Source organism: Bufo bufo, chromosome 5 (assembly GCF_905171765.1).
Source record: "Bufo bufo chromosome 5, aBufBuf1.1, whole genome shotgun sequence".
In the NCBI taxonomy this organism is placed as follows: Eukaryota; Metazoa; Chordata; class Amphibia; order Anura; family Bufonidae; genus Bufo; species Bufo bufo.
The window spans coordinates 140,515,810-140,537,157 of NC_053393.1; the positions used below are offsets into that span (position 1 = coordinate 140,515,810).

At 39.9% G+C, this 21,348-nt stretch overlaps 1 protein-coding gene across 1 annotated transcript in view; it reads right to left on the bottom strand.

Moving 5' to 3' along the window:
- Nucleotides 1-21,348, bottom strand: part of LOC121001879 (chloride channel protein C-like) — a 230,135-nt gene that overhangs the window by 152,799 nt on the left and 55,988 nt on the right. The window contains exons 3-10 of the mRNA XM_040433111.1: nt 17,892-18,047; nt 17,051-17,180; nt 16,647-16,727; nt 15,302-15,477; nt 10,186-10,278; nt 7,916-8,159; nt 6,946-7,140; nt 6,038-6,129 (exon numbers count right to left, since the gene is read on the bottom strand). Of these exons, the coding sequence (XP_040289045.1) occupies nt 6,038-6,129; nt 6,946-7,140; nt 7,916-8,159; nt 10,186-10,278; nt 15,302-15,477; nt 16,647-16,727; nt 17,051-17,180; nt 17,892-18,047 (1,167 nt within the window). The remainder of the gene's footprint in view (nt 1-6,037; nt 6,130-6,945; nt 7,141-7,915; nt 8,160-10,185; nt 10,279-15,301; nt 15,478-16,646; nt 16,728-17,050; nt 17,181-17,891; nt 18,048-21,348) is intronic.

Here is a 21,348-nt window from a genome sequence, read left to right on the forward strand (position 1 = left end):
CAGGCTCAAAATGTGCCAAATCTAGGCCAAGCTCGGCTGCCATTAGCTCTCACTGAGTATCTCCCGTGTGGTGGGTTTTCTCCACAAGGCCAGCACACAAAACCACAGCTGTGTTAAATATCTTAAAAGGGTGGAAAGAGAAGGAAAAAAATTTAATTAAATTAAAAAGAGATAACAAAAAGGTATTAAAATAATCTGAGTGCTACGAGACCTCAGAGTGTCATATACCAATTTTCAGGCCCATTGGAGAATATTTGATTCCTGTAAAATAGTTTTGGACACTAATGGAATTTTTTGAAAAATGTGTGGAATTGGACACAAAATGAATTTTGTTTATAAACATGGGCAGGCATCTGCCACAGTTAAAGGGAACCTGTCACGTGTCACGTAGAATATGGTGTCTGAGCTGTAGGCTGCATGTTATAGAGCAGGAGGAGCTGAGCAGATTGATATATAGTTTTATGGGGAAAAATTCTGAAAAACTTGTGTTTTATTCATTGAAATTCCTGCCAATTCTGGGCTTTGAAATCAAGGAGGCAGTCCTATCAGTGATTGATAGCCTTCCCTCTATGACTCCGAATCCTTGACTTCAAAGCCTAGAATGAGCATGAATTTAAATGAATGAAATGCAACTTATACTGAATCTATTCCTTTAAAACTATATATGAATCTGCTCAGCTACTCCTGCTCTATAACATGCTGTGGGCAGATTACACTGTATTTTTATAGTGATAGGTTTCCTTTAAGGGATAATTTTTTGGATGCTTGTTCCCAACACTGTGTGTGTTTGAACACCATCTCACCCTAATAAGCAACACTTTTTGGATGGTTTCTAATATGAAAAAGCATAACAAATGCTACGACGCAGTGTGTTTTGAAACACAGTTTGCTAACCCCATGAACAATGCGTTTACCTAAAGCTATATATGTCAGTGTCATTATTTGCTATTGGTCTCATAAATATGGGAAGGGGAGAGAGTAAAAATTTCAAAAAATAAAATAAAAAATAAAGAAAAGATATAAAAATATATGTGACCTCACAGTGTCATATACCAATTTTCAGGCCAATTGGAGCATATTGGATTTGTATAGAAGCAATTCAGAGGCTAATGGAATTTTTCAAAAAATTTCACAAATCCATAACAAAATGAATTTCAAGAAGTTTGCTCATCTCTAGCAAATGAGTGCTATGCAGAAACAGAGTTAGCAACTGTGCCTGGCAATCTCGTGATGGCAGGGTGTCTCAGGGGCGGTGCAGAGCTGCAGGGTCTTAGCAGACCCTGATCAGCTCTGCCTTTCACAAAGCCCACACGGGGGGCTGTTTTTCCCTGTAAGTGAGGCTCCTTTAAATGCCCCAGTTACAGTAGAAATAGTGCAAAATACAAACCAAAAGTGTCCCCCAGAGGTCTTTCAATGACTTCTTGGGTGACATATTATGCAGCAAATATATATTTTCAAAAATAAGCAAAAAAAATGATTAAAAATAAATTATAGAAAAAATGTATAATAAAATACAAACAAAGGATAAAAATAAGAAGGAAAACGTGAAAAAAAAAAAAAAAAGGGTCAGTGTCCCCTGAGTTTTTTCAATTAACCCTTGTGGGACATATTATGTGGCAAAAATATGTTAGAAAACAAGTTAAAAATATAAAATCCCCCCAAAAAATTAAATGCCCTTGCTAACGACAACTGTCACCATTATCAGCTCGTTCATCTGAAACTATACATATAATATATATATATATATATATATATATATATATATATATATATATATATCGAAACCACCAACACAAAACAGGGAACTCATTTTAATAATTTATTTTTGGTACCTTGGAACTGAGGTCAAGTTAAGTTCCAAGTTTTAAAGTGATTTTCCAATTTAAAAATCAAGTACCGAAGTTATTCAACTAATAAATTGCAGTAAATTTCCAGTACATCACTCCAGCAGATCACTTGACTGCAATGATTTGGAAGTAATTGTCAAGTTACTCTATGCAACCCCCTTTAAATGACCCTTTAAAGTCTTTTGATTTCTCTTTTTTAATTTTCACTTTTTAAAGGGGTTGTCTCACTTCAGCAAATGGCATTTATCAAGTACATTTACAAGGCACTTACTTACTTAATGTATTGTGATTGTCCATATTGCTGTCACGTAGTGATGTGGGAGGAAACACCACACCAACAACAGGAGGGAAGGAAAAAGGAACTAGGCCTCAAAGCTAGGGAAAGGGAAACAGTCACCACCTATGGAAACCCTAATCCTAGCCCTGACTCCTATCCGTATGAACGGACCTTGAGGGTAGAATTGTTCATACACTGGAACCTAAGACCCTGGAGACCCTGAATAGCCCTGGAGTAGTCTCTGGACTTGAGACAGCCTGTTCCTTCCAATATGAAAGAACCAGCGTCTCCCTGAGCCTAGTAACAAAAGACAGAGGAGAACAACAAAATATGAAAGGGAAGTAACACTTATCTTCTGAAGTAAATGGACGAGCCGGAACTTAGAAGAGGACCACACACCAGCACTTCCAATACCAAACTGAAGCTATCAACCACATAGCATGATGTGTGAAGCCAGACTAAATAGAGGAGTAGTAATGATCACTAAGCTACACCTGAGACAAGAGGTGTGGTCATACCGGCAACAACACTAAAAAAAAAGTGATACCAAAGAGGCTGTCAGATCACATCACATGCAGCCAGTCTCTTAGATCTTCCGACACCTGTCACGTTAGAGACCATGACAATTGCCTCCTTTGCTGGCTGGATTCATTTTTCCATCACATTATACACTGCTCATTTCCAGGAGTTACGGCCACCGATGCAGTGCAGATACAAGGTGTCCGGGACGGGAGCAGCTGCACATGCATGCCTATGTGCACTCCCATGCCTATGTGCACCCCAGATAGACCAGCACTTTTTCCTATAGTGTGCAAGCATGACCACCGCTGCTGGATTGCAGGGTGGTCATAACCCCTGGATATGAGCAGTGTATAATGTAATGGAAAAATTAATCAAGCCAGCAAAGGAGGCAATATGGACAATCACAATACATTAGTAAGTACCTTGCATTAACTTTGGCATGTTCATTTTATGTGCAGCAAGTCTGACTATTGCTAGATCAATTTATTATAAGGCAAAAAATGGAAATATACACAGTAAATCTCTTCCCAAAGTGACAAGTAATGAGGTTTTCCTTAGGCAAAGTTTTGGCTTATTGCAAGATTCAGTACAGTAACATACTGTAGTTGCATAAGTTGAAAAAATACATAGGTCCTTCAAGACCATATAATGTATGACCACCACTTTATTATAAGCTCAGACCAGTCTATGTTCATTCAGAACATACACTAGAGATGTTAACAAGATGTATATCACAATATCAAAAGCTGTCAAACAATACCCACTAGTGGCTAGCTTTGGTATTGCACAAGTTATTCTGACAAAGGAAATAATTAGAATAAGTGCAGTCATATATATGTAAAATGCTATTGCAAATGTTGGTGTTATAACAACAGATTCAAATGGATTTAGTTTAAAGGCAACAATTACAAGTATATATATCATAGTTTGATCATAGCTTAGAGCAGTGGTGGCGAACCTATGGCACGGGTGCCAGAGGCGGCACTCAGAGCCCTTTCTGTGGGCACCCGCACCCTGGAAAAAGTCTATGGTGTACCAATATGCCTTAGACTTTTCCTGCCATTCATCAGCGCAGGGCACACTATGAACGGCACAAGCAGCACATTGAATGTAGGCAGGCTATTATAGCTAAATGATAAAGTACATGGAAGATATACTATATTACTCTGTAGTATTCAGGCTAAACTGCCATGTTGGCACTTTGTGATAAATAAGTGGGTTTTGGGTTGCAGTTTTGGCACTCGGTCTCTAAAAGGTTCGCCATCACTGGCTTAGAGGGACTGTCTCTCCTTAAGGCTACTTTCACACTAGCGTTCGGAGCGGATCCGTCTGATATTTCATCAGACGGATCCGCTCCGATAATGCAGACGTTCGCATCCGTTCAGAAAGGATGCGTCTGCATTAAAACTTAGAAAATTTTCTAAGTGTGAAAGTTGTCTGAGCGGATCCGTTCAGACTTTACATTGAAAGTCAATGGGGAACGGATCCGCTTGAAGATTGAGCCATATTGTGTCATCTTCAAGCGGATCCGTCCCCATTGACTTCCATTATAAGTCTGGACGGATCCGCTCGCCTCCGCACGGCCAGGCGGACACCCGAACGCTGCAAGCAGCGTTCAGGTGTCCGCTCACTGAGCGGAGCGGAGGCTGAACGCTGGCAGGCGGATGCATTCTCAGTGGATCCGCCTCCACTGAGAATGCATTGGGGCCAGACGGATGCGTTCGGGACCGCTCGTGAGCCCCTTCAAACAGAGCGCACGAGCGGACACCCGAACGCTAGTGTGAAAGTAGCCTAAGGAGAGCGGCTGTGTATGGAGACCTAGTGGCAATGCTCCGTGGAAAAATGACATGCAAAAAAGTATATTTTTCCAGATAAAGAGATCTATCTCACTAGTGTCCTTTATTGGAACCCTTTCCAAAATAGGACACTAGCGAGATGGTTCTCTTTCTCTGGAAGATACTGCAGTGACCCGGAGGCCACTGCTAAAGATGAATGTTGTACTGCTGTTGCTTATAACAGAGTCTGATATATGTTCTTTAATGTGTGAACAGGATTTAGTATTATATTTTTGAAATGTCATGTAACTTCTAGCTGGAATACTAAAAGTCAACCTATAGCTTAGCAGTAGTCACCAGAGACTTGGTAAATTCCTAATGTGAGCGTTCCTAGGATGTCATAATGGGAGCAAACTGCTATTAAAGCAGTCTAAAGTGGAGCCACAGACAAGAGTGTGGCCTGACGGGGAAATTCCTGAAGCCCATCCATACTGTCTCCACATGGGAAGAATGAGGACTATTGCCTGTGAAGAGGTAACGCATGTATTCTGGCTTTTGGACTTCACAGTGTGTTGACTAGGTATAAAAGCCTAAGGTCCTTAGTTATACAAGACAGAGACAGATTACAAGTCTGTTAAACATCTACACGTAGGCATGGTAGAAGCACAATTTGAGGTAATATTACACCCCAGGCTGAAACACAGAGAAGAAGGAGCAGCTGGATGTGGTGCATGGCATCAACTCTATTATTTCAGCCAGGATGTTAATAAGAACTGTGCCTACTTCTGCAAGTGCGCGCATTATGCCAACTGCAAAGTTTTCAGTAAAGAACGTGTTACTTTTTTTCACCAAGTTGGCCTAATCATTGTTTTGCTGTACCAGATACCTGCCCTTGCACCTTATTACATCTTCAACATAAAGGTCACCCCACCTACCATCTGGCAGGAGACCTCTTTCACCATGGTGTGCCCTGGGGGAATATGTATGGCCTCTCCACACTGTGCATGGCCCCAGGGAAGTGCTCCCATCCTCTCCCCTAGGGCCTTCTTACACCATGCACCGCTGCAGTACCTCTTGAAATGCGTCTCAATGGTTAGTGTAGAAAACCCTGGTTTTAGAATCCAACAGTTTAACCAAACCAAACAGATTTGCAGTTTGTTATGCCACTGATGCAAATGTGGATTAGCCCCATTGAATGGGCCCAACTTGCATGTGGTTACCTGCCATGGTTTCTCATGAAGAGGACACGTCACCTTTTTTCCGCGCTAGTAAGGATTTCAAATCTGCACAAATAAGAATCTGCACAGTATGGACTACAGTGCGGATCCCAATGGAAAACAATGGTAGGTGGAATACTAGATAATTTTACACGGCTTTCTCTATGGAGTATGCATCAGAATCTGTGTGCAATATCCACTATGAGAGGACAGCCTTGAACCCACGTGTCTTAATGCTCCATTCAGTACAATAAGTTGAACCGCCCCTTTGGAGTTATAGATGTAAAGCCGATACATGGCATTCATTAGGCAAGTTCATTGCTGATGGTGTGTCTCTAAAAAACATTTCGTTTCCTATAAAAATGGAATATTAATAGGCAAATAAAGATATATACTTACTCATGAGATGAGTTTGTAACATGGGGCAAGGTTGAGTCTGGATTACATGGGAAGAAAAATGGCAGGTAGACAGTAACTGTCATGGTTGCTACCTGGAATAATAGATAAAAGTAAATTATAATGCATTATGTACATTACCATCATTTGGCAAGAGGTTTTCTTTATACAAGTGGCTTTTATCAGCAGTTGAGCAATGATCACAGTACTGTTTGGTTGTATTGCTACAATTATACATTTCCCCTGTTCTTTTTGCTTCCTTGTTTAGCTTGTTCTCTTGTTTGGGGGGCTGTTACAAATACACATAGGGGGGAATTTATTATTAAGGTAATATTTGAAGTTAGTTTTGCTTAATTCTGCATTGGCATACTTTGGGCCACATTATATGTCACCCATTGACCCATATTAACGAATGAGTGCACCTTGATAGTGACATAAATTGTTCCATAAATTGGCTCACTTTGGCACATCTAGGTTTAATGAAAGTCTCCGTGTCTAGTCAAAAAGGGGGGGTTGCTTTGTGAAAAGGGGCGAGGGCTGTGATGCAACACTTTTCGACAAAAACGCACCACAATTCTGGCGTAAATTTCTGTCCCAAAGTAAGACAACCAATAGTTGGTAAAGAGAGAAAAGTGTCCCTCCTTGCACCAGATTTATCATCCAGTCTGAGCCCCTGTGATAAATCTGGAGCAGGTCTAGACAGCCAGTCTAAGTTTACGCCATCTACCGGCTTAGTAAATATGCCCAATTCTGGATAATAGATGAGGGCCCTGAATGCATGACACCCATCAGATAACTGAAAATTCACTAATGGGATATTTAAGAATAGCAGACAGCCCTTTTAAATTTTCCTTAGTTTCAACATTGATAGGACACACAAGATCTCATTTGAAGTATCTTATTCTACTTACCAACAATATCAAAGCCTCAAGGAGCTTACTCAGCTGTCTCAGAAGTTTGTGCGAAATTGAATTAAATAGCCTCAGACGTAACTTATTGATCCTCACATTCAGAAACACAAACAAGGCACCCAGTAAACCACCAATAATGCCAATGATAATGGTGGGGATAAAGGCCAAAACGCTCACATTCAATAGGTCCTTCACCTTCAGTCAAACAAAAAAAAGGATGTTAATCTAACATCAATATCTCTGTGTAATGTTATATCAATGTTCTAGATCTGCAGGCTTCTTTAACTTCGCTTTGTAGGCAACTATTTTACAAAAGTGACATTTACTTTTTTCATTTAAACAGTATTTACTAACTAAAGTCTGCTGCCGGCACATAAAAAGTATCAGGAATTATTATGGCAGCAATATGCAGTGCCTTGCAAAAGTATTCACCGCCCTGATGTCTTTCCTGTTTTGTTGCATTACAACCAAGAATTAAAAAGGATTTTTGGATGTTTGTACTATCTGACTTATACAACATGCCTACCACTTTGAAGATGCAATATATTTTTACTGCGTCATTTTTAGTGCATAGTGAATGCCGTAATATCAAAACAAGGCATGGTAAATTAAATGGTGCCATTAAGAAATACAACTTATCCCACAAAAATAAGCTCTCATATGGCTATATGACCAGAAAATGTAAAAAGTTATGGCTATTAGAATGTGGGGAGAGAAAAAAAAAATGGGCCTTAAGGGGTTAAAGTTGAACTGTATGAAATCTAGTCCTACAGATATTATTGTTATGAAGTGTAAGCACATGTACTGCTCTCAGTAATCCTACTGTATTATACACTGAAAAAGAAAAAACCTCTAACATACAGAAAACAGAATAATAAGTGACATATACTGTATCAAAATGAAGGATACATTGCCAACATTATGCATCATTAAAATTCTCAGTTTGTTTGGTTGTATAGCCAATACATACCCAGAATAAGATTCTCTGCTCTGCTTTGAAAAATCCAAAATAACCATTATATACAAATCCACCGAATGAAGAAGAGAAAACCTCTGTGGTGAAGGCAGCCATTAGACAGCAGAAGAATGTTTGCCAGGCCAGTTTAATGTCCCAAAAAGATGCCACCTCCTCTAGAGCAAAGAGAAGCCCCCCAACTGGAGCCCGAAATACAGAAGCGATGCCGGCAGCTGCACCAGCTGTAATAAACTGACGCCTGAGGAATAAACAAGTTTCTTAGTAAAAGCATAATTGATATGGGTGCCCTGAATCATCATTCACAATTCACATACATACATACAGTGGAAAAAATAAGTATTTGATATACTGGCGATTTTGCAAGTTTTCCCACCTACAAAGAACGGAGAGGTCTGTAATTTTTTATCGTAGTTATACTTCAACGGTGAGAGACAGAATCTATAAAAAAAAATCAAGAAAATCACATTATATGATTTTTAACTAATTAATTTGCATTTTATTGCATGCAATAAGTATTTGATCACCTACCAACCAGCAAGAATTCTGGCTCTCACAGACCTGTTAGTTTCTCTTTAAGAAGCCCTCCTACTCTGCACTCATTACCTGTATTAATTGCACCTGTTTGAACTTGGTACCTGTATAAAAGACACCTGTCCACACACACAATCAATCACACTCCAACCTCTCCACCATGGCCAAGACCAAGGAACTGTCTAAGGACACCAGGGACAAAATTGTAGACCTGCACAAGGTTGGGATGGGCTACAGGACAATAGGCAAACAGCTTGGTGAGAAGGCAACAACTGTTGGCTCAATTATTAGAAAATAGAAGAAGCACAAGATGACTGTAAATCAACCTCAGTCTGGGGCTCCATGCAAGATCTCTCATTGTGGGGTAAGGATGATTCTGATAAAGGTCAGGAATTGGCCCAGAACTACACGGGAGGACCCGGTCAATGATGAGGAGAGCTGGGACAGACCACAGTCTCAAAGATTACCATTAGTAACACACTACGCCGTCATGGATTAAAATCCTGCAGGGCAAGCAAGGCCCCCTGCTCACGCCAGCACATGTCCAGGCACGTTTGAAGTTCACTAATGACCATCTGGATGATCTAGAGGAGGCATAGGAGAAGGTCATGTGATCAGATGAGACCAAAATAGAACTTTTTGGTATCAACTCCATTCGCCGTGTTTGGAGGAAGAAGAAGGATGAGTACAACCTCAAGAAGAGTGGAAACATCATACTTTGGGAGTGCTTTTTTGCAAAGGGGACAGGATGATTGCACTGTATTGAAGGGAGGATGGATGGGGCCATGTATCGTGAGGTTTTGGCCAACAACCTCCTTCCCTCAGTAAGAGCATTAAAGATGAATCGTGGCTGGGTCTTCCAGCATGACAATGACCTGAAACACACAGCCAGGGCAACTAAGGAGTGGCTCCATAAGAAGCATTTCAAGGTCCTGGAGTGGCCTAGCCAGTCTCTAGACCTGAACCCAATCAAAAATCTTTGAAGGGAGCTGAAATTCAATGTAGCCCAGCGATAGCCCCAAAACCTGAAAGATTTGTGAGACGATCTGTATGGAGGAGTGGCACCAAAATTCCTGCTGCAGTGTGTGGAAACTTGGTCAAGAACTACACGAAACGTCTGACCTTTGTAACTGCATAATATAAATAATATATCCAAATATTAAGTTCTGCTTTTCTATTGTATCAAATACTTATTTCATGCAATAAAATGCAAATTAAATCATACAATATGATCTTCTGGATTTTTTATTTAGATTCTGTCTCTCAGAGTTTAAGTATACTTACGATAAAAATTACAGACCTCTCCATTCTTTGTAGTTGCAAATTCACCGGTGCAAAATCACCAGTGTATCAAATACTTATTTTCCACACTGTACATATAGTACATCATGTAGGTCACCATACCAACTCATCTGTAAACCCACAAAACCTACAGCTGTAGCATGCCTCATCTTGATTCTAAATGTTAAGTAAACAACTTTTACACTTTTTTATTTTTAATGGCTTTCAATGATTTTGTGACGTAATATCACGATGTGAAGTGTTTTCACACTCAAATTTAAAACTGCTACATATGTATTATCTATGAACATCACAAAAGGCACACGATACTAAATATTGCATTCAATGATATAGGTCACAACATATTTGTGTACATACATATATGATCCTAACCACTGGTATAGGATCTACAGTTTCTGCCACCACATAACAAATAATTGGGCTGTCCTTACTTATCTGCTGAATTTCGAAACCTCGTAAAGAACGGAAGAGTTATCCGCAAAGTATCAGACTTAAACTGGCTTAAACCACATCCAACCACCGCTCTGAAATAATAATTGGCAGTTCAGATTATAATCATCATTACAATAATTAGTGTGTTTATCATCTTACCACAACATTTCCTTTACACCTACTATACGATATTTGTGTGATATCCCCTAACAATTTTGGTAGACAAATGTGATTCCAATATCATGCATATGTGCCATACATGCAATATAGTGCTTCTTAACCCCTTAAGGACCCTGCTATAACTTTATGTGATAATATTTTTAAAACACTTTTACCTATCCAGGCCATTCTGAGATTGTTTTCTCGTGACATATTGTACTTCATGACAGTGGTGAAATTGAGTAAAAAATATATATTTTTTATTTATAAAAAAAACTACCAAATTAACCAAAAATTTTTACAAATTAGCAAATTTCCAAATTACAATTTCTCTACTTTTATAATTGATAGCAATACCTGCAAAAATAGTTATTACTTTACATTTCCCATATGTCTACTACATGTTTGAATCATTTTGTGAATGATCACAGCAACCTTCTATTCCCTGCCCAAAATACACAAGGGCACTAGTCCCCTTAGAGGCCGCCCGAAAGTGTCAGGGGTAGGGAGCCTAGGGCAAAATGTAGGCATCTATGTTGACAAGATTATTCAACCATTTGTAGAATCACTTCCATCCTACATACTTGATACATCTAACCTTTTGTTGAGATTAAATGGTGTATGTTTGGATGACACAATAATCTTTGCATCCATAGATGTAGAGGCACTCTACAGTTCTATCAGACATAACCTGGGTCTAAATGCAGTGGAGTACTACTTATCCATGAGTGACAAAAGACAAACATCACACAATAAATTTGTCTTGGATCTATTGAACTTCAGCCTTACAAGGAACTACTTTATCTTTGATGATCGCCACTACCACCAGCTCAGGGGTACCGCGATGGGTAGTTCTTGTGCGCCATCGTACGCAAATTTACTCCTGGGCTGGTGGGAGGCCAACTACATTGGGTCTGAAGAAATGGAAGAGTGGCAGGATAGGGTAGTTCTGTGGCTGAGGTTCATAGATGATGTGTTTGTTCTATGGAGAGAGACCGAAGAGTCTTTTGCAGAATTTGTGGAGGTGATTAATAACAATGATCTGGGTCTCAATTTCACATCAACATGTGATAAATATGCACTACCATTCCTGATGTTTTAATTGAAAGAGGCCCAGACCAGAGCATAACCACCTCAGTATACCGCAAAAGTACGGCAAGTAACAGCCTTCTCCACTGGGATAGCACACATCCTTTCCCTTTACGAAAAGGAATTCCTAAAGGCCAATATTTCAGACTTCGGAGGAATTGCTCCACGATGAAAAAGTTCAAAAAACAGGCCGCAGATCTGAGAATGAGGTTTAGGGAGAAAGGCTATCCCGACGGAGTTTTACGTACGGCCTTTGAAACTGCTTGCAATGAAAAACGGGACCTACTCTTTGTTCCCAAAAAACAAAGAACAGAGACCGTCGTATGCCAGAACAATATTCGAATTATTGGCACCTTTGATAGTGGACATCAAGAAGTAAAGCGAGTCATTTCCAGACACTGGGACATATTAAAAGCTGACCCAGATTTGGACAAGGTGCTGGGGTCATATCCCCAGATAACATTTAGAAAGGGACGTAGTCTGAGGGACAGACTAGTCAATAGTCACTTCCAGCCACCTGAGAGACCTGGTAAATGTGGTAGCTGCACAGCATGTAGCCAGGTACGAAAAGCAAAAACATTTGTCTGTTCCTACACAAACAAGGAATATACCTTCAGAGACTTTGTAAACTGTCTCACAACTGGTGTGGTGTACCTGGCCCAATGCACTTGCCCACTAGACTATGTGGGCAAAACCAAAAGGGAATTCAGGCGACGGATAAGAGACCATGTCAATGATGTCCTAAATGACAAGGATATGTCGGTGGCACACCACATTTTGCAATGTCATGGAGGTGATATTAGCTGTCTCAAATTTGTAGGGATACAACATGTCCGCAAACCAAAGAGAGGTGGAGATTGGGACAAGATGATCCTGAGGGCTGAAACCAAGTGGATATACAGACTAAATTCTGTGACACCGAAGGGTCTGAATGAGTATATCTCATATAAGCCATTTCTGTAACAGACATGTACATCTATCCTTCCCAAATATGACATCTCCCATATATACTTGATTTGAATATGCTGGATTCCCATAAATACTCTGATACCCCTATATGACATCATTAATGACTCACAGAATAATGTGCTAATATTTTTACCTCAATGTATTTTTCAGAGAATGGACTCTGTGTCTGCTAAGAAGGGCCTAAAACGCTTGTGCCCACCTAGCAGATTCTTGATAAATGTTGCCGATCGCTACACACTTGTTTGTGACGGCGACTGTACATAAATACTTTGTCCTGCAAGGACCTGCCGGGGACGCGGTGTTAGATCCCCATAGTAACTAACACACCCACCACTGATGTCACTTCTGGTTATGAGCGAAGCGCTGTGGACTGGGCATAGCTGATCACAGCGGCTCAAGGATCGCGCACATTCGCTCCGGATTGGTGTGACAAGTAAGTAGGAGGGTACTCCGGAGCGCTCGCATGATGCCCATAGGCTAATTAATCAGATGGGCAGGGCTGAAAGCGCTATAAAAAAGAGACACATAGACCCACATGTTGCCACTGCCTTATTATACGTGCGGGAGCGCTGCCATTGCACTTGGCGCTCCGACGTTATATTCTTTGTCCCTGAAGAACCATAACCTTTTATGGTGAAACAAGGCAGACATCTGTACACTAGGAAGGACTCCTGTTAGGGATTGATAGTCTTAGACCCGAGGTTCCAGCGGCTGGGGGTCGCCCTTTTCAGGGCGGGTGCTCCGATCACAGCCTGTCAGGGTTCTCCCAGCGCTCAGAATTTAGCGTATACAGGGATAGAACCTAGGCTGAGCATCCCCACTACGATAAGTAAATTTAAAGCGTCCCCTCTAACAAAGAGCCGCACCATACACACGGGTCTATAGCTGCAACAAATACCTGACATCCTTCCAGTAAAGCAGTGCACCATCAGCATTGTTTTATACCAAGTGTCTCATTATCTTAATGAAGTAAAATAAACGTTAAGTTTTAGAAATACAACAAGGTACACTCAGTTCAATAGTAGAAAATTTTTGTGAATGCCATTTTATTTTTTGGGGACGTTAGAAGGCTTAGAAGTTTAGAAGCAAATCTTAAAATTTTTCTGAAAATTTCCAAAAAACACTTTTAAGGACCAGTTCAGGTCTGAAGTCACTTTGTGAGGCTTACATAATAGAAACCACCCAAAAATGACCCCATTTTAGAAACTACACCCCTCAAGGTATTCAAAACGTATTTTACCAACTTTGTTAACCCTTTAGGTGTTCCACAAGAATTAATAGAATATAGAGATAAATTTCAGAATTTCACTTTTTTGGCAGATTTTCCATTTTAATACATTTTTTCCAGTTGCAAAGCAAGGGTTAACAGCCAAACAAAACTCAATATTTATGGCCCTGATTCTGTAGTTTACAGAAACACCCCATTTGGGGTCGTAAACTGCTGTACGGGCACACGGCATTGCGCAGAAGGAAAGGAACACCATATTGTTTTTGGAAGGCAGATTGTGTCAAAAAACTAGTCCAGCAAAATGTCCCATTTGAAGCGCCCCTGATGCATCCCTAGAGTAGAAACTCCAAAAAAACCATTTTGGAAACTACGGGATAAGGTGGCAGTTTTGTTGGTACTATTTTAGGGTACATATGATTTTTGGTTGCTCTATATTACACTTTTTGTGAGGCAAGGTAACAAAAAATAGCTGTTTTGGCAAAGGGGACAGGATGATTGCACTGTATTGAAGGGAGGATGGATGGGGCCATGTATCGTGAGGTTTTGGCCAACAACCTCCTTCCCTCAGTAAGAGCATTAAAGATGAATCGTGGCTGGGTCTTCCAGCATGACAATGACCTGAAACACACAGCCAGGGCAACTAAGGAGTGGCTCCATAAGAAGCATTTCAAGGTCCTGGAGTGGCCTAGCCAGTCTCTAGACCTGAACCCAATCAAAAATCTTTGAAGGGAGCTGAAATTCAATGTTTTTATTTTTTGTTATTTACAACATTCATCTGTCAGGTTAGATCATGTGATATTTTTATAGAGCAGGCTATTACGGACGTCTACTTATTTTTATTTATGTAAGTTTTACACAATAATATCATTTTTAAAACAAAAAAAAAATCCAGTTTTAGTGTAATGTCAAAAATAAAAACTTAGGGGAACATTTATTAAGAGCGGCGTTTTAGACGCTGGTATTAATAAAGCCCTAAGCTGGCGGAGGATCCGCCAGAGTTATGACGAGGCGCCGGCCTCTCCATAACATCGACGGATTCAGCGCCTGTCTAAATGTAAGACAGCTTCCGAGCTGTCTTACATTTAGACCTTTTTCTACGCCTGAAACAGGCGTTGAAAATGGTAAATGAGACAGGCCTGCCGGCCCATCCCCTCCCCCAAACACACCACTCCCACAATTTTAGACCTTGCATGAGCATCACAACTAGCTGTTGCGCCGCAATCTGCGCCTGAAATACGCCTAGTATATCTGCGCCTGAAATACGCCTAATATAGGCATATTTCAGCTTGTTAAATTCCCCCCTTAATTTAAACAATAGGTCATTTTCTGAGGACAACTGCCCCTTACGAACCAAGGAAGGGTAGAAGATTAGAGGGTTACTGAATCTGAGTGAATAAACATTCTGGTGGTTAAACCTGAGTATCTCCCTTTTTATGCCATGGTTGTGGCACACAAAAGGTTAAACTGTGGGGATCCGTTCCATGCCATTAGAAGCCCTCTAGCAGTGCCGCACAATCTTTATGCCAGCTGCTTCTGACAAGCATGGTCAACATATGTTAGTAGGAGGTTAAGACATTATTATAGTTGACATGCACAAGTATACTAGTTAGAGCAAAGTGACTGAATGCATTCGTCCATTGAGCCTGAACTATACCTATGAATACTCTTACCCTATATGGATCATCGGTGCTTCTGGTCCACAAAAGAGTCCTGCTGACACAGATAAGGCACATGAGAAAAAACTTCCAAAAAATGTTCTTATGTTAAAGATGTGTCTTATTGATGCTCCGTTTAAATAGCCAATAACTTCAGGGAGGCCACTTGGTGATCCCGCTGGACATAAAAACTGAAAGGATATGAATGACAGATATAATTTACTTTGAATGAACACAAAAATATTTCATTTATACATGTATTTGATATTCTTCACATTGTCATGTATAGAGATATTTTAAAGTGAAGTACCGCTAGGTATTTTATCAAAGCTTTCCAATTTCAAGGACTGTGATCCATATCAAAAAGGAACCTGACAATGAGCATACACGGGAATTTAGGAACATCTGTTTTCATTGTGTGTTTTTTCCCCTGTTATCCATGTCCAGTAACATGGCCCCCGTTTTGCCTATAAATGCAATGCTTTGCTTTGAATGAATGAATGGGCTTTACATAAAAGAAATATCACTACTGTAGGTAAAAACCCATTCATGGATTCTATTAGGTCTTATGCATATGACTGTATGAAAGATACAGTACTGTACCATACGGATGTTCAACTATCACACAGATTTCTGGATCAATTTTCTACATTGTTCACACAAGTAATCTGCCTGTATATTATACAAGGAAGATGTCTAACTTTTTTTATTATTATATTATACATACATTCAGCCTTGACCAATTCATGTACCATGACTATAATTTAAATATTCCTAAATATCAGCTTTCCCATCCTTATTATAAATCCCTTTTTATTGTATGATTGTAAATTTTCTATTCTGTTTTCAGTGTGAGATTATGGTCTCAGGGGCTGCCTGAGCGGCTGCACTGTGAACATCAGTTAGGAAATTCACTTTAGAGCAGCTCTATGGACATAGAAAAACGGTGCCTGGAGATAACTCATTAGTTTCTATGAGAGACCCTTGCAGAGGAGGTTATGAAGGGAGGGGGAGGAAGTGAGCTGTGAACATCACCTATTGTCAATAGCTTGATCTGCCCCTGCCTTTATAATAGATGTGTTACTTTTCTTAATGAGATGACTGCAGAGTGTAAAGTATCAGTATATTGTGAGGTTCAGTGATCAGTGTGAAAACTGCAATATTTCAGGATTTTGTTTAAATATAGATAGAAGTATAACAATATAAAATAAAAACATTTAACATAAAAACATAATTGATACAATAATAAAGGTCATTTAATCTTGGGCTTAAACACCAGACTGATATACAGTATATAGGATATATTCAGGCACTGACAACATTTTAATTTTCTTCATTAAATGATAAAAGCTTTACTTACCAACACAAGTCCAGATGCAAAAAAAACCATGCCAAAGCCAATACCAAGGATGATAAGCCAAGTTGTGAAGAAATCACCATGCTGAAACGAAATTATACATAAAGACATTTCATGAAGATATCTTCTCTGTTGTTTTCTCTCTTTTTAGGCTACATTCAAACTCAATTGGTTGTGGAAAAGCTCCCAGGACATAAATCAAACATATCCATCGGCCCTCATTTACCCAACAGATGCCAAAAAGTGTCCTTTTGGCCTTCATTGGTCTGCTGGTTTACGTTGACATACCTTTATCAGTTGTATTTAATAGAAGCAGACTGCACTATTACATTCCACAAAGCTTTGCAGAAGTGTAGGAGCTCCAAAAGTCACATGTAAATATTAGTCAAATATCAGAAAACACTTACCCTGATATACTGTTCTGCAAGTTCCCACTTCATTTCAAAACAGGTATCTATAATTTGGTGCATTAGGAATCCCACTATGCCCACTACAATACCAATAAGTGCCATCATCAGCCAACGATCCCAGTCTGACCTACGGATAAAAAGTATGGTTATTGATCTGACTGTGGTTGTATAATCCAAAATGAAACAGTTAATATATCACCAGCATACGTGGAAATGTGGCCTGTAAATATTAAAGAATATGAGATGTTCGTAGGTCTTCAAAGACCAGCAGAGACAGAGCTGAGGTACGTGGGTTGTTCTGGAAAACTTTGCGGCACCTTCCACTTTTGCCTCGTAAATTTCCGTATTATTTATTTTATGAAGTAACAGTATTAGATAATCTTAATTGAAAATAATCAATATAGTGCCTAATAAAAGTTCTATATAGTCTAAGCGCCCATCTGCATATTCTGATACTACCTATGATGATTAGAAATGCCTTGTTTCCCAATCGTTTGAAATATATTTATATACAGCAATCATCTCCTCTGTATGGGAAGAAACGATCACTACCGAGATTCTTCATCCCCATACAGATTAATTGCTTGTTGGCAGCAGATCCCTGTTTTCACAGGATGGTTTGTTACCAACAAATGATTTTTTATGCCTCATTAATATGAATGTGTCTACGTAAAATATCGATTAAATGGTCAAAATGAAAGTATTGACTAGAAGTAAAGGAAGGAGCTGCTTCTCCATAAATCAGCTTGCAGCATTATAGCCTTTCCTGTAACAAGAAACTTACAATTATACTGTAGGTATAGTCGCTTCAGTTTACAGTAGCAAGTAGTTATGTTACCTGTAGGGCTTCAGTTTTAGCCATGTTTTATAGACTTCACTATGAGAAGGTAAGTAGTCCAGACTTTCATGTATTCCAGAGAGGACCTTTGTCGCCTTGGGGGGCAATATTTGTGTTCCATTTTCTACATCTTCTGATTTTTCTTTCTGTTTTCTGCTGGATTTCAAAGACATAATTTCCTTAATCCCATAAACAAAACTATCGCAAAAAAGTGAGTCCTCGCCCTAATCCTTGCAACAATAATAAAATGACTAGGCGATTAGTGTAAAGAATCCACTACTCCAAGAAGGTCACCACCACCAAGGAAGGAAATACTCCAAAGCTCCAGTTTCGTAGACTGGCAATCAGGAGAAGAACATCAATCATGCAATAAACCAAAAACTAAATCTTGCCCATCATAGGGATTGGCTAGAGTCGTTTTTATTACATGTTACTAGGACACACCAGAAATGTTCTGTTTTATCTTGATCACGTCTATATACTGTACTTACAATATAAAATAGTTATTAGTAACATAATTAATATTTAATCTGAGTTTATTGTTTATTTTTTCATAGAAGAAGAACATGACAACAAACAATGAAGTTATCTGAACAGATACATAAGAAGCATTAATCATCAGTGAGATACAGGTTATACATTTCAAAGTGTCAAAATACATGTATTGTACTTATAATAACATAAAACGTAGAAATCTTAACTCCTTGACATGACTTGACTAGTATGTCATGGCTGCAAGTGACTTGATGACCTTCAACGTACTAGTACGTCATTAGCAAACTCCGGTCAGCGCACCTAATCGCATGGTGACCAGGATAAAATGGCTACTCTGCCATCTTAACTAAAGGCACAAACAGCTTTTTCCACCCTCCTGCAGCTCCGATTGCTGCAATTAAGACCAGCCCATCCCATCTTCAGCAGCGCCGTTAACCATTTATGGTTTTGCAGGGGGTTCAGATGGGGGTGATTGGTGCTGAGTAAATCAGCACCTGTCTCCCCCAAGGTCAGGCAGAGGACACCAGGGTTTGGTACACAGAGTCTGCACTGTCCCTGCAGTCTCTCTATGCTCTCCCCATGCTCACCCTACAGTGTGTAAAAACTCTCCCTACAATCTCTCTACATTAAAGGCTTCATGAACACTGTCCCTAGCACTTGTCACGTCTCTCCCCATGCTCAGATCACAGAGAAATGGCGGAGATCGTGCAGGATGAGGCTTTTAAAGGGCTGTGACATCACAGGGGATGGCCATCTGCTGTTTGGCTGCCTGAATAGCATTATGGGTCAAATCACATTCCTGGGCTTCTTACTTTCACTTTGTAACATGTGTAGCCGCCATTTTAGGAAAAAAACGCTTCATTATGACAAAGTGCAAGGAAGTTCGGATTCGCTGCCAATCGAAATTTTCAAAACTTCGAATTCCACTTTGGATGCTTCAATTCGCTCAACACTAATATATACTGTGAAACAGTGAGAGGTTTGGTCTGGGAAAACAGGTATTTTCCTCCTAGCATGTGCTGCTGGGCTGATTTACAGCCAGGTGAGGTCAAATACCGGACCGGCTTTTAAGTGCTGATCCGGGTTTTGGCAGCACCTGGCTATCCTTAAATAGGCAGCTGGACTCAGAAGTCATGTCTCTGTGTTGGGATCTGGGAGCCTTGTGTCTGGAAGAAGGCTTGCTACCTGTTTGGCGTGAAAACCAGTTGGTGCTGCCATGAGCAAGGACTCTTTGAGGCAGAATTGCCGCATGGTGTGAATTACCACCAACACTGCAAGGTGACATTTTTGCTTGAATATGACTGCTTGTTTTCTCACTAGCCTAAAGTGTGAATAAAACACTGAACTGTTTAATCCAAAGGACTTGTTGCCTCTATACTGCGCTAATCCTGTCTACCAGAGCGAAACCCCACAATATATATACAGTGGATATAAAAAGTCTACACACCCCTGTTAAAATGTCAGGTTTCTGTGCTGTAAAAAAAATTAGACAAAGATAAATCATTTTTAGAACTTTTTCCACCTTTAATGTGACCTATAAACTGTACCACTGAATTGAAAAAAAAAAAATCTTTTAGGTGGAGGGAAGAAAACAAAAACAACTGAAATAATGTGCTTGCATAAGTGTGCACACCCTCTTATAACTGGGGATGTAGCTGTGTTCAGAATTAAGCAATCACATTCAAAATCATGTTAAATAGGAGTCTGCCATCATTTAAAGTGCCTCTGATTAACCCCAAATAAAGTTCAGCTGCTCTGGTTGGTCTTTCCTGAAATTTTCTTAGTCGCATCCCACAGCAAAAGCCATGGTCCACAGAGAGCTTCCAAAGCATCAGAGGGATCTCATTGTTAAAAGGTATCAGTCAGGAGAAGGGTACAAAAGAATTTCCAAGGCATTAGATATACCATGGAACACAGTGAAGACAGTCATCATCAAGTGGAGAAAATATGGCACAACAGTGACATTACCAAGAACTGGACGTCCCTCCAAAATTGATGAAAAGACGAGAAGAAAACTGGTCTGGGAGGCTACCAAGAGGCCTACAGCAACATTAAAGAAGCTGCAGGAATATCTGGCAAGTACTGGCTGTGTGGTACATGTGACAACAATCTCCTGTATTCTTCATATGTCTGGGCTATGGGGTAGAGTGGCAAGACGAAAGCCTTTTCTTACGAATAAAAACATCCAAGCCAGGCTACATTTTGCAAAAACACATCTGAAGTCTCCCAAAAGCATGTGGGGAAAAGGTGTTATGGTCTGATGAAACCAAGGTTGAACTTTTTGGCCATAATCTCAAAAGATATGTTTGGCGCAAAAACACTGCACATCACCAAAAGAACACCATATCCACAGTGAAGGTGGCAGCTTCATGCTTTTGGGCTCTTTTTCTTCAGCTGGAACTGGGGCCTTAGTTAAGCTAGAGGGAATTATGAACAGTTCCAAATACCAGTCAATATTGGCACAAAACATTCAGGCTTCTGCTAGAAAGCTGAACATGAAGAGGAACTTCATCTTTCAGCATGACAACAACCCAAAGCATACATCCAAATCAACAAAGGAATGGTTTCACCAGTAGAAGATTAAAGTTTTGGAATGGCCCAGCCAGAGCCCAGGCCTGAATCCGATTGAAAATCTGTGGCTTGATCTGAAGAGGACTGTGCACAGGAGATGCCCTCGCAATCTGACAGATTTGGAGTGTTTTTGCAAGGAAGATTTGGAAAATCTTGCCAAGTCAAAATGTGCTGATAGACTCATACCCAAAAAGACTGAGAGCTGTAATAAAATCAAAAGGTGCTTCAACAAAGTATTAGTTTAAGCGTGTGCACACTTGTGCAACCATATTATTATTTTTTATATATTTTTTCTTCCCTCTACCTAAAATATTTCAGTTTGTTTTTCAATTGAGTTGTACAGTTTATAGGTCACATTAAAGGTGGAAAAAGTTCTGAAATGAGTTATCTT